The sequence below is a fragment of the Heterodontus francisci genome, chromosome 18, assembly GCF_036365525.1.
Source record: "Heterodontus francisci isolate sHetFra1 chromosome 18, sHetFra1.hap1, whole genome shotgun sequence".
NCBI classification, from domain to species: domain Eukaryota; kingdom Metazoa; phylum Chordata; class Chondrichthyes; order Heterodontiformes; family Heterodontidae; genus Heterodontus; species Heterodontus francisci.
In genome coordinates, this window is record NC_090388.1 from 9570404 (window position 1) to 9586608 (window position 16205).

The following is a 16205-nucleotide window of genomic DNA, read 5'->3' on the forward strand; positions in this document are numbered from 1 at the left end:
AATCCAATTAGAATGAAAGTGATAAGGCCCTAACCACAGCGATACAATAAACCCCCCAGACCACAAGACTGGCCAGTACTGGGCCCTCAATCCGGTAATGAGGGCGGCTACTTCAATACAAAAGCGAATCCTGTAAGTCTTTCTGTTATGTATATACACACACATATATCAGCGATAGGGCACTTCGACACTTGCTCAAAATGCATTAACCCTTCCAAGGTTTGATTTAAATCTGGTGCACACACACACACACACTGTTAAAAGAGGAACCTGGTGTAATGTACACATCAAGAGTTGGCCTTTCCTCAGTGAACGTGTCTATTTGGGGATGTTACAGATCACAGTGTGTCATCCACAGTTTAAATCCCGAGCCTCTAGAATTTGTCTAAAATATTGGTACAAATACAGGCAGATAGCTTTGTATTGGAGGCTCTGAGCTCTGTAGCTGCTGTTTATTTCTGCTCTCTAGATACCGACATAAGACAAGTCCTAAGAATTCTCTCCTTGGTCAAATTTGTTGTTACTTTATCAAATATGAAAAGATTTGAAGATTCCTGTGAATTTTGCCCCAGTTAAAAGTCTCTCGGGCTCCGGGTGCAGCCTGTTTGCTGCCAAGGTTCAGAGAGATTCGGCCCTAATCCTTTTTTTTTTCTCTCACTCTCTCTCTCGCGGAGCTTAATTCATATTCTAATCACTGGCAACCGTTGGCGAACACGCTTTGCATCAAAACTTTACAGCAAAGCACCCAAATTTTGAACACGGCGTCTATTTAAAAGATTTCGAATGAAAGGTTTGTCATTCCTGCCACACAAATACAGTCAACTCCAAGAGTTGAAAAAAAAATTACATACTGCATCGGAAAAAAAGATTTCTTAAAACAAAAACAAAAGAAATGCACAAAGTTCTGCGGAACAAATCGCAAAGGGAAAGTTTCAGCTTGTAGAGAGAGAGAGATAACTGGTCGTTACTGCTCCTATGCTCCAATAAATGCCATTGGCATGAAACTGCATTCAGAGCTTAGCCAATTTTCATTAAGATCCCATAATGAGCAGGCGAGAGCAGCTCCGGGAGTTTAAATCAGAAAAAAAAAAGAAAGTTTCTCGGGGTATAATGCAAGAGGAGGACGAAATGAGAGGCTTGCGTATATCTAAGCCCCCCCTTTTTTAAAAAGCTTTTCTTATTCAAAATACCATCACAATGGACCACAGTGCGCCTGGCCACATTGGGCATCTTGACGAGCTGCCATTCATCACGTTGCCGGCCTATCAATGACACAGCTCTCATCGGGGCTCCTATAAAATGATGCTTTTTCCCATGCAACATGAGCAAACATTCTGATGGGTCTGTCTGCACTAGATTACACACACAGTTATCACTGAAAGAGAGAGACTTATCTGGACCTCGCCGGGGTCTCCATGGGATGAGAATGCATTGTGAGCTACTGGAAGATTCAGACATGGATTCTACAGGTTGGTGTTTCTTTAGGGACACGGGGTGGAAAAACTTGAAGAATTAAGATAAAAGCGGGGGCCGCCTACAGAATCTGTCGCAGTTACTCTAAAGAAAGTGTCGCCAAGTCAGTGCATTACCATCGCTGTTAAAGAGGGCAATTCCCCCCTCACTCCTCTTTTAAACGGATTGCAGTTGTTTCTGCGGGTTCCTATCCTTGTTTGTTTAACTTTTTTTTGCTGTAAAATCTCGTCCTGCGATTCTGTTTTTGTTTTGCACAAGGTGCCAAATCCTGGCCAGAATTCTCTATACCTAATGCTGATGTTGAGTTGGACTGGGTGTTTGATGTGGCAGATAAAGGCCCCACCTGTTTGTGTGCTGATTAATTCAGGCTGCCAGTGGCTCCTGCATCAGGGAGCGGGAGGTCAGCTTTGGGACTTGCATTGTCTTGGGGAAGTAGGGTTCTGGTTGAATGGTGCAGACCCCAGTGATGCGGGTATGAGCTGCTTCCACTCTCTTGAATTGGGTGCAGGTTGCAGATGAGGTCCGGATGTTATTCCAAGGGGCCTGGTTATCAGACAGCACAGAAGGAGGCCATTCAGTCCATCGCGCCCGTGCTGGCTCTTGGAATGAGCTATCTAATTAATCCCACTCTCCTCCTTCCCCACAGCCCTGCAAATGTGTTCTTTTTCAAGTATTTATCCAATTCCCTTTTGAAATTTACTATTTGAATCTGCTCCCACCGCCCTTTTCAGGCAGCGCGTTCCAGATCGCAACAACTCACTGTGTTTAAAACAATTTCTTTTCTCATCTCCCCTCTGGTTCTTTCTCCAGTTACCTTAAGTCTGTGTCCTCTGGTTACCCACCTCCTGGAAACGGTTTCTTATTTGCTCTATGAGCACTTGTATCAAGTCTTGTCTTATCCATCTCTGCTCTAAGGAGAACAAGCCCAGGAGTGAACTGCAAAATGAAAATCAATCAGCTATAAGAAAAACGCTTCACATTAAACCCCAGTACTCGGCCATTGCCCCCTCCCATGTTATTTAGTTGCTGGGGGGTGGGGGTGGGGAGTGTTGAATTAGAAATTATACATACCAACTTGTCCCAAAGTTAAGACGGAAGTTCAGCTTCTCATTATAGGATGGGACTTTTTTTTTTCTTGCCCAGAACATTTTTGAGATTGAGCAAGATCTCTGCAAAATGTGTGTCTCAGACTTGCTGCACTTTCCATTCCAGTTAATGTGTAAAAGTCTCTCTCACTCTCTCTCTTCCTCTCTTTTTCAACAATTCTCTGGACAGTGAGAGAAAGTGACTGAGTGAGGCCCAAATCTGACTCTCAAACACCAGGAGCCTAAACAATCATTGAGGATTCACACTGCAAGTCTTTTTTTTAAAAAAAAAAGTTTATAAGTTGTTTTCTGGACAAGTCGGTGAGTTTTGTGACGAATGGCGGTAAAATGTTCCAAAATGTGAATTGAAATAAAACCAGGGCGATTCCTGGCGGGGATTGACGCCGCTCTCCGCCACTGTTAGTCTCGAATGCACAAAACTCTCTCCGCTCACTTCTGATACGGATTCAGAAGTAAATCGATTAATTTCAGGAACAATACCCCAAATAAATACATTAGAATCCGAATTAATGTCAGTAAAAACATCACTTTCAGGAGTAATAACACCAATAAATACTGTAGTATAATAACAGCTATAGTCGTTTCAGGAGTAATTCACCAGATAAATACATTAATTTCAGGAGTAATAATAAATCGACAAATGCACTCGTTTCAGGAGTAATATACCAAATCAGTAATTTAATTTCAGGAGTATTCTGCAGCTTTAGCTGCAAGAGTAATACATCAAATGATTTAGTTTCGGGATAATTCACTGACTTTGAGAAACGGACATTGCAAAACTCTGGAAAATTATTGGAACAATTAATTGAAGAGGATTTTAAATCTGCAAATGATTGATCTGTCTGGGAGATCGCTCTGGGACTTTGCAGTTTTGCGGTTGTAAAAACAAAACCCAACTCAGGTTATCGGTGCATTTTTAGCCTCGACAAAGAGCAGAGATGAAATTCATTCCGAACCAGGACTCGGGTAACGGGTTTAATGTGTCGGGGAAACCGCTCGAGTTGGGTGTTTTTTTGGTGAATTAAACGGCCCACCTTCACCGCCTGTTATTTTATAATCGCAGCTCCCGGAAAACAAACTCGGGGCTAGAGTGGATTGAAGTTTCTGAAACTTTTGCTGAAGTTCGAGGATATAATGTTTTCTCCGCGTATGTGGTCCAGGATTCGGATTTAGGGCTTTCCCTGTCTGAGATTTTTTAACATTTCCTCTTCGGGTTCAGTCTGAAATTTTATTTCGCCAGGCCCTGGTGTACTTTTGATAATTGTTCTGAAAATAACTCCACATCTTTCTTCAAATCCACTTCTGCCGAATCCGTGATAAAAGAGGGAACAAAACAGGCGGAAACAATTATTCCTGACCTTTTCCCGTAAACCCATTACAAACCCCATTTTTGTACAAGTTATAAACGGGGCTGATCTGGTTGAATCAGAGAATTCAATCCCAGTTAATAATCCCAGTTCAGCCCTCGCTGGGATCGCTCTTTTTTCCCCCCTTAAACAAAAATTAACCAGTTCCATCGAAATTTGGGGAATTAAATCCTGAATAGGGCGCTGAAAACAAAACTATCAATTTGTTCGGGGCGTATTTAAAAATATATACCCCATTAAAATACCAATTATAAATCTTTATTTTTAATTGACATCAAAGTATATTCTAGGTCCTTATGAAGTAGCGCAATGTTGTGAATTATAACAAAACATTACTTCTAAAATCCATGTAACAATATGGATGTAACAATAATTGAATTGTAGAAAAACCAGGAGAAATGAAGAATTCCTGGCGTTGTTTTTGAAATTGTAAATTTATCTTCTACTTTCTCTGCTGTCGAGTGTCGTTTACAAAGTAAAGTTTACTTTAGTTCCTTACAACTCTTTCAGTCTCGCCCTTGTCCTTCCCAAAGTTCAACAAACTATTGTCCCAATCTCTGGCCAGAGAGAGGGCAGAGTTTGAGTATTAAATGGAATTTCAAGTCTTGCAACTTATGATCTGTGAATTAAATCCTTTCCAAAATTTGCCACTAGGAAGTAGAAAAGTATCCTGCCGTATCCAGGGACACGTTGCCAAGGGTTACCCGGACAGAGTAACGCTGCCTTGGTTACCGTTCGGCCTATGTAGGAAACAGATTTGGAAAAAGAAGGGAAATATTATTAGTTTACATTCTGGTCTCGACAAAGGGTCTGAGTGCAGGGGAAATGAGCATGCGTGAGAATGTGGACAATGGAGAATTCCCAGAGCTGGGACTGGGACAGGGAATGGACCCAACAAATGGAAATCCAACAGAATACCAGTAGACACCAGCTCAGCACCCGATCCCAGTCAGTCCCGTCCACCCCCCTCCCCCAGACACAGACACCCAGTTCCCCCCCTCCCCCAGACACAGACACCCAGTTCCCCCCCCCCCTCCCCCAGACAGAGACACCCAGTTCCACCCCCCCCCCTCCCCCAGACAGAGACACCCAGTTCCCCCCCCTCCCCCAGACAGAGACACCCAGTTCTCCCCCCCCCCCAGACAGAGACACCCAGTTCTCCCCCCCCCCCCCAGACAGAGACACCCAGTTCCCCCCCCCTCCCCCAGACAGAGACACCCAGTTCCCCCCCCTCCCCCAGACAGAGACACCCAGTTCCCCCCCCTCCCCCAGACAGAGACACCCAGTTCCCCCCCCTCCCCCAGACAGAGACACCCAGTTCCCCCCCCTCCCCCAGACAGAGACACCCAGTTCCCCCCCCTCCCCCAGACAGAGACACCCAGTTCCCCCCCCTCCCCCAGACAGAGACACCCAGTTCCCCCCCCTCCCCCAGACAGAGACACCCAGTTCCCCCCCCTCCCCCAGACAGAGACACCCAGTTCCCCCCCCTCCCCCAGACAGAGACACCCAGTTCCCCCCCCTCCCCCAGACAGAGACACCCAGTTCCCCCCCCTCCCCCAGACAGAGACACCCAGTTCCCCCCCCCTCCCCCAGACAGAGACACCCAGTTCCCCCCCCTCCCCCAGACAGAGACACCCAGTTCCCCCCCCCTCCCCCAGACAGAGACACCCAGTTCCCCCCCCCTCCCCCAGACAGAGACACCCAGTTCCCCCCCCCTCCCCCAGACAGAGACACCCAGTTCCCCCCCCCTCCCCCAGACAGAGACACCCAGTTCCCCCCCCCTCCCCCAAACAGAGACACCCAGTTCCCCCCCCCTCCCCCAGACAGAGACACCCAGTTCCCCCCCTCCCCCAGACAGAGACACCCAGTTCCCCCCCTCCCCCAGACAGAGACACCCAGTTCCCCCCCTCCCCCAGACAGAGACACCCAGTTCCCCCCCCTCCCCCAGACAGAGACACCCAGTTCCCCCCCCTCCCCCAGACAGAGACACCCAGTTCCCCCCCCTCCCCCAGACAGAGACACCCAGTTCCCCCCCCTCCCCCAGACAGAGACACCCAGTTCCCCCCCCTCCCCCAGACAGAGACACCCAGTTCCCCCCCCTCCCCCAGACAGAGACACCCAGTTCCCCCCCCTCCCCCAGACAGAGACACCCAGTTCCCCCCCTCCCCCAGACAGAGACACCCAGTTCCCCCCCTCCCCCAGACAGAGACACCCAGTTCCCCCCCTCCCCCAGACAGAGACACCCAGTTCCCCCCCTCCCCCAGACAGAGACACCCAGTTCCCCCCCTCCCCCAGACAGAGACACCCAGTTCCCCCCCTCCCCCAGACAGAGACACCCAGTTCCCCCCCTCCCCCAGACAGAGACACCCAGTTCCCCCCCTCCCCCAGACAGAGACACCCAGTTCCCCCCCTCCCCCAGACAGAGACACCCAGTTCCCCCCCTCCCCCAGACAGAGACACCCAGTTCCCCCCCTCCCCCAGACAGAGACACCCAGTTCCCCCCCTCCCCCAGACAGAGACACCCAGTTCCCCCCCTCCCCCAGACAGAGACACCCAGTTCCCCCCCTCCCCCAGACAGAGACACCCAGTTCCCCCCCTCCCCCAGACAGAGACACCCAGTTCCCCCCCTCCCCCAGACAGAGACACCCAGTTCCCCCCCTCCCCCAGACAGAGACACCCAGTTCCCCCCCTCCCCCAGACAGAGACACCCAGTTCCCCCCCTCCCCCAGACAGAGACACCCAGTTCCCCCCCTCCCCCAGACAGAGACACCCAGTTCCCCCCCTCCCCCAGACAGAGACACCCAGTTCCCCCCCTCCCCCAGACAGAGACACCCAGTTCCCCCCCTCCCCCAGACAGAGACACCCAGTTCCCCCCCTCCCCCAGACAGAGATACCCAGTCTCCACCCCCCCCGACACAGACACCCAGTCTCCACCCCCCCCGACACAGACACCCAGTCTCCACCCCCCCCGACACAGACACCCAGTCTCCACCCCCCCCCGACACAGACACCCAGTCTCCACCCCCCCCCGACACAGACACCCAGTCTCCACCCCCCCCCGACACAGACACCCAGTCTCCACCCCCCCCCGACACAGACACCCAGTCTCCACCCCCCCCCGACACAGACACCCAGTCTCCACCCCCCCCCCGACACAGACACCCAGTCTCCACCCCCCCCCCCGACACAGACACCCAGTCTCCACCCCCCCCCCCGACACAGACACCCAGTCTCCACCCCCCCCCCGACACAGACACCCAGTCTCCACCCCCCCCCCGACACAGACACCCAGTCTCCACCCCCCCCCCCCGACACAGACACCCAGTCTCCACCCCCCCCCGACACAGACACCCAGTCTCCACACCCCCCTCCCAGACACAGACACTCAGTCTCCACCCCCCCTCCCAGACACAGACACTCAGTCTCCACCCCCCCTCCCAGACACAGACACTCAGTCTCCACCCCCCCTCCCAGACACAGACACTCAGTCTCCACCCCCCCTCCCAGACACAGACACTCAGTCTCCACCCCCCCTCCCAGACACAGACACTCAGTCTCCACCCCCCCTCCCAGACACAGACACTCAGTCTCCACCCCCCCTCCCAGACACAGACACTCAGTCTCCACCCCCCCTCCCAGACACAGACACTCAGTCTCCACCCCCCCTCTCAGACACAGACACTCAGTCTCCACCCCCCCTCTCAGACACAGACACTCAGTCTCCACCCCCCCTCTCAGACACAGACACTCAGTCTCCACCCCCCCTCTCAGACACAGACACTCAGTCTCCACCCCCCCTCTCAGACACAGACACTCAGTCTCCACCCCCCCTCTCAGACACAGACACTCAGTCTCCACCCCCCTCTCAGACACAGACACTCAGTCTCCACCCCCCCTCTCAGACACAGACACTCAGTCTCCACCCCCCCTCTCAGACACAGACACTCAGTCTCCACCCCCCCTCTCAGACACAGACACTCAGTCTCCACCCCCCCTCTCAGACACAGACACTCAGTCTCCACCCCCCCTCTCAGACACAGACACTCAGTCTCCACCCCCCCTCTCAGACACAGACACTCAGTCTCCACCCCCCCTCTCAGACACAGACACTCAGTCTCCACCCCCCCTCTCAGACACAGACACTCAGTCTCCACCCCCCCTCTCAGACACAGACACTCAGTCTCCACCCCCCCTCTCAGACACAGACACTCAGTCTCCACCCCCCCTCTCAGACACAGACACTCAGTCTCCACGCCCCCCCTCTCAGACACAGACACTCAGTCTCCACGCCCCCCCTCTCAGACACAGACACTCAATCTCCACGCCCCCCCTCTCAGACACAGACACTCAGTCTCCACGCCCCCCCCTCTCAGACACAGACACTCAATCTCCACGCCCCCCCCCTCCCAGACACAGACACTCAGTCTCCACGCCCCCCCCCCCCCCCGACACAGACACCCAGTCTCCACCACCAGCCCCCCGACAGACACCCAGTCTCCACCCCCCTCCCAGCCACAGACACCCAGTCTCCACCCCCCTCCCAGCCACAGACACCCAGTCTCCACACCCCCCCTCCCAGCCACAGACACTCAGTCTCCACACCCCCCCTCTCAGACACAGACACTCAATCTCCACACCCCCCCCCCCCCTCCCAGACACAGACACTCAGTCTCCACACCCCCCCCCCCGACACAGACACCCAGTCTCCACCACCAGCCCCCCTCCCGACACCCAGTCTCCACACCCCCCCTCCCAGCCACAGACACTCAGTCTCCACACCCCCCCTCCCAGCCACAGACACTCAGTCTCCACACCCCCCCTCCCAGCCACAGACACTCAGTCTCCACACCCCCCCTCCCAGCCACAGACACTCAGTCTCCACACCCCCCCTCCCAGCCACAGACACTCAGTCTCCACACCCCCCCTCCCAGCCACAGACACTCAGTCTCCACACCCCCCCTCCCAGCCACAGACACTCAGTCTCCACACCCCCCCTCCCAGCCACAGACACTCAGTCTCCACACCCCCCCTCCCAGCCACAGACACTCAGTCTCCACACCCCCCCTCCCAGCCACAGACACTCAGTCTCCACACCCCCCCTCCCAGCCACAGACACTCAGTCTCCACACCCCCCCTCCCAGCCACAGACACTCAGTCTCCACACCCCCCCTCCCAGCCACAGACACTCAGTCTCCACACCCCCCCTCCCAGCCACAGACACTCAGTCTCCACACCCCCCCTCCCAGCCACAGACACTCAGTCTCCACACCCCCCCTCCCAGCCACAGACACTCAGTCTCCACACCCCCCCTCCCAGCCACAGACACCCAGTCTCCACCCACCCCCCCCCACTCCCAGACACAGACACCCAGGACTCCAGTCTCCCCCATTGCCTGCAGCCGGTTGGTGCCTGTTTGGTGAGTTGACCATTTGTAGCAGGTTTGCAGGGACAGAGCCCGGTTACTCCCGCTAGCGGATCTGCCTCCACAGTCACTTGGCTGAGAGCTCGGACCCTCACTGTCCCAAACCGGGAACCTAAACCCTCGCAACAAAGTCGCCACTATTTCCCTCCCTGCTAATCCCGGGATATTTCACTCCAAACACAGGGTGTCGAGGGAGGAGATGAAATATTAATTAGTGTGATTGTTCAGCACTGGCCAGTGGGACAGCCCCGGGCACTAGTTTCTGATTTTGCTGAGAGTGGACAGGGCAGTTGATGACCCAGGGAGTGCTCAGAGGAAGCCTGGGGTTTGGGGGAAGCAACCTCAGTGGAACAGGATAAGTGAGAGAGTCTCCTCTTCAGAAATGGCTGAACTGGAAACCAGCAGCTCTCTCACCTCAATCCAGTGAGCTAACTTTACAATGCAGAGCCGTATCTACAGGATACTCCGTGTAGATGCAAGTTATACTGCCGTCGGCGCCTGGCACAGACCTCCTCATGCACTTTGAATAATTAAGGGATGGGGACTGCCTCACCTAACACTAGTCCAAAGTAGTTATGAAGGCTTGAAAACTTTTAAATGGTGAGCTGACTTTCATTGAGCTCAAAGCCCAGTGTTTGGAGACAAGGTTGGGAGATGACCGCAGTTATACTGCCCTCACTGAGGCCAAGTCGCAGCCATGTGCTGGAAATGTGAAGACAGCTGCCTCTCCCGGGGAGATAGAGACCCCACCCCCCTCTCCTGGGGCACAGTGACCCTTCTCCTGATGGCCTGGGAATATATGGATAATGAGTTCAAAATTTGACCAGAAGGACAAACTAAGAATTGCGAACTCCAAAATCCTATCCATGATTTCACTGAGAACATTGCTTTTAACAAGATCTTCTGATGCAAATGATTAAACTGACTTTGAAACCAACTCTTTCAGCTGGAAAAGCCGGAATGAACGGTGGAATTGTTTTTTTGCAGAGAGTTGGATTGAGAGATGCCTCAGCGAGAGTGAAAGCAAACGGTTTCCAAACCACACTTCCCTGGGAAACGTGTCCATCGGTGAGGAACGTGAGTACTGGGCGCGGTGGGGAGGGGGAGGGGGGGGTTGCTTTTAATGGGGACGGGACCCTGATAGGGACCCCCAGATCGGGCAGAGTCCAAGTGCATCAGCAGTCAATTTGACTGAAATATCATAAATGTTCAGTTGCAGCAGTGTGTACCATCTACAAGATGCACTGCAGCAACGCACTAAGGCTCCTTTGACAGCACCTTCCAAACCCGCAACCTCTACCACCTAGAAGGACAAGGGTTGCAGACGCATAGGAACACCACCATCTGCAAGTTCCTTTCCAGGTCACAAACCATCCTGACTAGGAACTACATCGCTGTTTCTTCACTGTCACTGGATCGAAATCCTGGAACTCCCTAACCGCACTGTTGGTGTACCTACATCCCAAGGACTACAGCAGTTCAAGAAGGCAGCTCACCACCACCTTCTCAAGGGCAATTAGGGATGGGCAATAAATATTGGCCTTGCCAGTAATGTTAACATCCCATGAATGACTGAATGAATAAATAAATATAAAAATGTCTGAGCTTTAATAGTCAGTGAATGTTGTTGATTTGAGAGAGGTATTAACAAGAATTGTCCAGAGGCAGCATTTATTCATCCAAAGATAACTCCCCAAATCAGAGAAAACAGGAATCAGTAATACTGCAGATGCTAGAAATCTAACACTAACACGGGAACCATAGTGTGTTGGTGTGCGAGGGCAGTGTTTATTCATGTGAGAGACCAGGGCTGTCAACATGTCTGGTCACTGCATGGATTAGAATACCCACTTCTATTTGTTTCTCTACCAATAGATGAAGAAAAGGAAAACAACCGAGCTTCGAAACCTCACTCCACGCCAGCTACATTGCAGTGGTGAGTTCAAGTGAATTAGTAATGAAAGAGGACCATCTTTCCTTCTCTCCTTCTTCAGCTTTTATCCTTCCCCTCTTTCTACCTTCATCCTCTATCTCCCTTCTCTTCCCTCCATCATTAACAGAACTTCAAGTGCAGAAGTGTTTTTTGTGGAGCTGTCACGATGACCATCAACACTTTGTGGTTTTTATATAAAAGACTGACATCCCTGTGTCTGGGATTCTGTGTGTCATCTCTTGCTCTAAGCTGAGTGTTCCAGTTAGTAACTGTTAGTAATGATCTTTAGTAAGGGATTTCTTAAATGCATGACAGAATAATGATGAGATTTCTGAGTGACCACACAGGCAGTCACTGATAATGTCTGTTTGCTGTTTCTGGGGGAAGATTGCTCGGAATGAATTGTTAATCTGATTTACATCCCATTTAGGCTTGAGGAGAACTATGAGATTGCAGAAGGTGTCTGTATCCCTCGTAGTGCTCTGTACATGCACTATCTGGACTTCTGTGAGAAGAATGACACACAGCCAGTCAATGCTGCAAGCTTTGGCAAGGTGAGGAACTGGCTTGGTAACAGGGGCAGTGGGGTAGTGAGCTGGCTCAGTAACTGGGAGTGAGCTGGCTCAGTAACGGGGGGAGGGGGTAGTGAGCTGGCTCGGTAATGGGGGGAGGGGGGCAGTGAGCTGGCTTGGTAATGGGGGAGGGGGGGTAGTGAGCTGGCTCAGTAACTGGGAGTGAGCTGGCTCGGTAATGGGGGGGAGGGGGGCAGTGAGCTGGCTTGGTAATGGGGGGAGGAGGGCAGTGAGCTGGCTCGGTAATGGGGGAGGGGGGTAGTGAGCTGGCTCAGTAACTGGGAGTGAGCTGGCTCGGTAATGGGGGGGAGGGGGGCAGTGAGCTGGCTCGGTAATGGGGGGGGAGGGGGGCAGTGAGCTGGCTCGGTAATGGGGGGAGGGGGGCAGTGACCTGGCTCGGTAATGGTGACTGAGCTGCTTTTTGAAAGTTTGCTTCTACTTGTCTCATTCTGAAGTTTAGGAATCAGTTACTCTGGAATGTTCTGTTATATTGATAAAATCCGTGTAAAATGTCTAAAACTACACCAGAAAATCCTTCCTTCAAATAGAGGAATTTTTAGTTAATATGCTTGCAGTATTTTCAAATAAGTATCTGGTATAAGGTTAATAAAACGCCAAGCATTTCATCCAAACAATGAATTCTGTCTCCTACCCCACCCTGGGGGTATTTGGCCTGTTTTCCACCTCCACAAGGGAGTCTCACTGCTTCAGTCCTTGTTTTCTCTCCCTCTCAGTTTCCATCTTGGACTCTGTCTCAATCTCTGTGTCTCTTTCTGTTTCACTTTATGTCTGTCTCTATCTTTCACTCTGCATTTCTATCTTTATCTCTGTGTCATTTCTCTCCTTTCCCTGTATCTGCCTGTCTCTTTCTCTCTTTCTCTCTCTCACTCTCTCTTTCTGCCTGTGATTCTCTGATTGTGTGTCACTTCCCTGTGTGGTGTCTCTCTCTCTCTCTGTGTGTCTCTCTCTCTGTGTGTCTCTCTCTCTGTGTGTCTCTCTCTCTGTGTGTGTCTCTCTCTCTGTGTGTGTCTCTCTCTCTGTGTGTGTCTCTCTCTCTGTGTGTGTCTCTCTCTCTCTGTGTCTCCCTCTCTCTCTCTGTGTCTCCCTCTCTCTCTCTGTGTGTCTCTCTCTCTCTCTGTCTCTCTCTCTCTGTGTCTGTCTCTGTCTCTCTCTCTCTGTCTCTCTCTCTCTGTCTCTCTCTCTCTGTCTCTCTCTCTCTGTCTCTCTCTCTCTGTCTCTCTCTCTCTGTCTCTCTCTCTCTGTCTCTCTCTCTGATTTTCTGCATGTTTCTCTAAATCTCAGTTATGGAAACCACAACTTTTGTAAGAAATATTTTTAAGGCATATTTTATTATTCTCACTTTTGACAGTTATTTTGAACAGACTAAGTCATCAAAAGTAACGCTGTCACTTTAAAGTTTAAAGGTTTAAATTACTTTCATTTCGGAGCAACACAAATTAATATTCTTCGAACAAAAGTAGAATCCCAGAACATAAAATGAAGTGGATATTGCAGGGTAAGGTTTTTGGCGTTGTTTTAAGTCAGCAACATGGTGAGTCTGTCTAACCCACCTGCCACTAGCCTCACTCTGTCCCAGTGCAGATCCCGATGAGTATCATCTCAAAATAACTCTAACGTCCTAACACACTGACTAAAACATCTGAAATAGGCTCATTTCTGACTTAAAATGGCTTTGAAAGAATTCTGATGGGATACTGGCTCAGTGTAGATAGTTGTGTCAGTACAATTTACTGTTTAAGCCCCTCTAGAAAGACTAGTGAGTAGAATCCAGGGATATTGGACGTGAGAGAAAGTTCTTTGTCTGAGGAGTTGGCTAGTGTACGTTGTGTTTTCCCACAGCTTTGGGAAGTTCACTAAGACCGTACATGTGGATCTTAAAGGATAGGGGGAGGGATTAATGTGCAATTAAAGAGGCAGTAGAAGGCAGTGATGTTCTGGAATGTTAGATCAGTAGCTTGAACAGCAGGGGTGTCCTTTAGCCAAGCTTCATTGAATTCGTACAAAAAGCAAGGGCTGTCTCTGTGTCTGCTCATTTATCACACAGCCGGGCAAACTCCAGCAACTTTCAAACTCCCATCTCCTGTTTGCGAAACTTTCAGCAATGAAATTAAAACTAGATTCTCTGCCAGTTCTGAGCAAACCCAGTTTTCACAAGGGAACATTTTTCACCCACACCATTTCCCAGAGAGTCTGCTTCGCTGCCTCCCAAGGGTTTTATTACATTACCCTGTAAATGAGGGTTCTCTCTCTCACGCAATATAATTTCCAGCCTTTGTTACACCAGGATGGCCATACATTTACATAAATTTACATAAGTGAAATTATTCCTGGAATAAGTTTTCTCGTGGAAGATATGCAAATAAGCAATATCCCTTTTAATCTGTCAGCATGTATTTACTGGAAGGTTTCTAGACTTCAGTCCGGCTTTTCCACTGTTAGAATAGGAAAGTTTCTCACACTCCATTATGCAGAAAGTGACAAAAAATATAAAGGTGGATGAAGCTTTAAAAAAAAAAAAAAAATCCAGAGATGCTAGAAAACTGAAATCAAAACAGAAGATGCTGGAAACAGTTTGCAGTTCAGACAGTGTCTGTGGGGTGATTGGACATGTTAATGTATCCAGTATGGACCCTTTGTCACTGCCCAAAGGGGGTCACTGTTTGTGGTAGGCACACTCAAAGCATCCAAAGGTCAGGGTTCATTTATTAATTACAACAACTTCTATTTGTATAGTGCCTTTGACATTGTAAAACTTGCCAAGGTGCTTCCCAGGAGTTAAAAAAACCAAATTTGTCACCAAGCCACATAGGAAATATTAGTTACAAGGAGATATTGATCAAAGAGGCAGGTTTTAAGGAGTGTGTTAGAGGAGGAAAGAGAGGCGGAGAGGTTTAGGGAGGAAATCCCACAGCTTAGGGCCTTGGCAACTGAAGGTAGGGCCACCGATGGTGGAGCAATTAAAATCGGGCTTCCACAGGAGGCCAGAATGGGAGGAGCACAGCTACCTTGGAGGCTTGTAGCACTGGAGGAGATTACAGAGATAGGGAGGGGTGAGACCATGGAGGGATTTGAAAACAAGGATGAGAATTGTAAAATTAAGGCGTTGTTCAACTGGGGTCCAACGTAGGTCAGCGAGCACGGGACTTGATGCAAATTAGGACATGGGCAGCAGAGTTTTGGACCTCGTGTTTATGGAGGGTAAAACATAGGAGGCCAGCCAGGAGTGTGTTGGAATAGTCAAATCTAGAGATAACAAAGGCACAGATGTAGAAATAGGCAGTCTTCGTGATGGTGCAGTCATGTGGCCGGAAGATCATCTCAGAGTCAAGTATGACACCGAGGTTGCAAATAGTCTGGTTTCAGTCTCAGATAGTTTCCAGGGAGAGGGAGGGAATCGGTAGTTAGGGAACTGAGTTTGTGGAGGGGGCCAAAGATAGTAGCTTTAGTCTTCCCAGTGTTTAGCTGGAGGAACTTTCTGCTCATCCAGTACTGAATGTTGGTGAGCAGTGCGACAATTTAGAGGCAGCAGAGGGGTTGAGACAGCTGGTGTTGAGGCAGAGCTAGGTGTCGTCAGCATACATGTGAAAACTTGTATTGTGTTTTCCAATGATGTTGCTGAAGGGCAGCATATAGATGAGAAGTAGGAGGGGCAAATAATTGAAGACGGGGAATCAATACAAATATAATCCATGGGAAAGTGGGATTTGAGGGCTGGAGTTCACATACAGTAACTCAGTTTCTATTTTAAAGTCAGAAATTCTGGCCTTATTTTTGTATTTACACTCCAAATTCCCAAGTCCATATTTATAATGGAAACTGACTATGTAAACATGTCACCCTGTAATAATCCCCTCCTATCAGTGAAGGTGTTGCTGTGCCATCACTGGTGGGAGACTAATTACAAAGTGACTAGTTTATGCAGGCAGGGCTGAATTTTATCAGCCTTCTAGGGATGGGCAAGAAGGTGGGGGAGGGGGGGGGAGGGTGCATAAAATGGTGAGGGAAGTGTTAAAAGGTTTTATTTTGGACTGAAAGCTTAGAATTCTGTGTGTTTTTAAAAACTGAGGAAAGTATTTTTCTCTGTGGACATTGCTGAAACTTGGTGGTTTTGAACTGAGTGAATTACACAGATTGCAAGACACCTGTTTCCAAGCAACTCAGCAGAGGAATGACAGGTCAAGAATTATGATTGTCATGTGACTTGATTGTTGAATTTAGTTTCACTTTTGGATTGTGAAAAGACCAGTGAGTTGGACAAGGAGCAGGCAAGTTGAAATCTGGCTGTGACCTGACTGGAGAAAAAGACGACTC

The 16205-nt window shown here is 50.1% G+C and overlaps 1 protein-coding gene across 1 annotated transcript in view; it reads left to right on the top strand.

Moving 5' to 3' along the window:
* The first annotated feature begins 1420 nt into the window (after positions 1-1420).
* The window catches only part of rfx4 (regulatory factor X, 4), a 126001-nt gene continuing 111216 nt past the window's right edge, over positions 1421-16205 (top strand). The window contains exons 1-4 of the mRNA XM_068051155.1: positions 1421-1469; positions 10356-10445; positions 11244-11304; positions 11732-11855. Coding sequence (XP_067907256.1) covers positions 1421-1469; positions 10356-10445; positions 11244-11304; positions 11732-11855 — 324 coding nt within the window. The remainder of the gene's footprint in view (positions 1470-10355; positions 10446-11243; positions 11305-11731; positions 11856-16205) is intronic.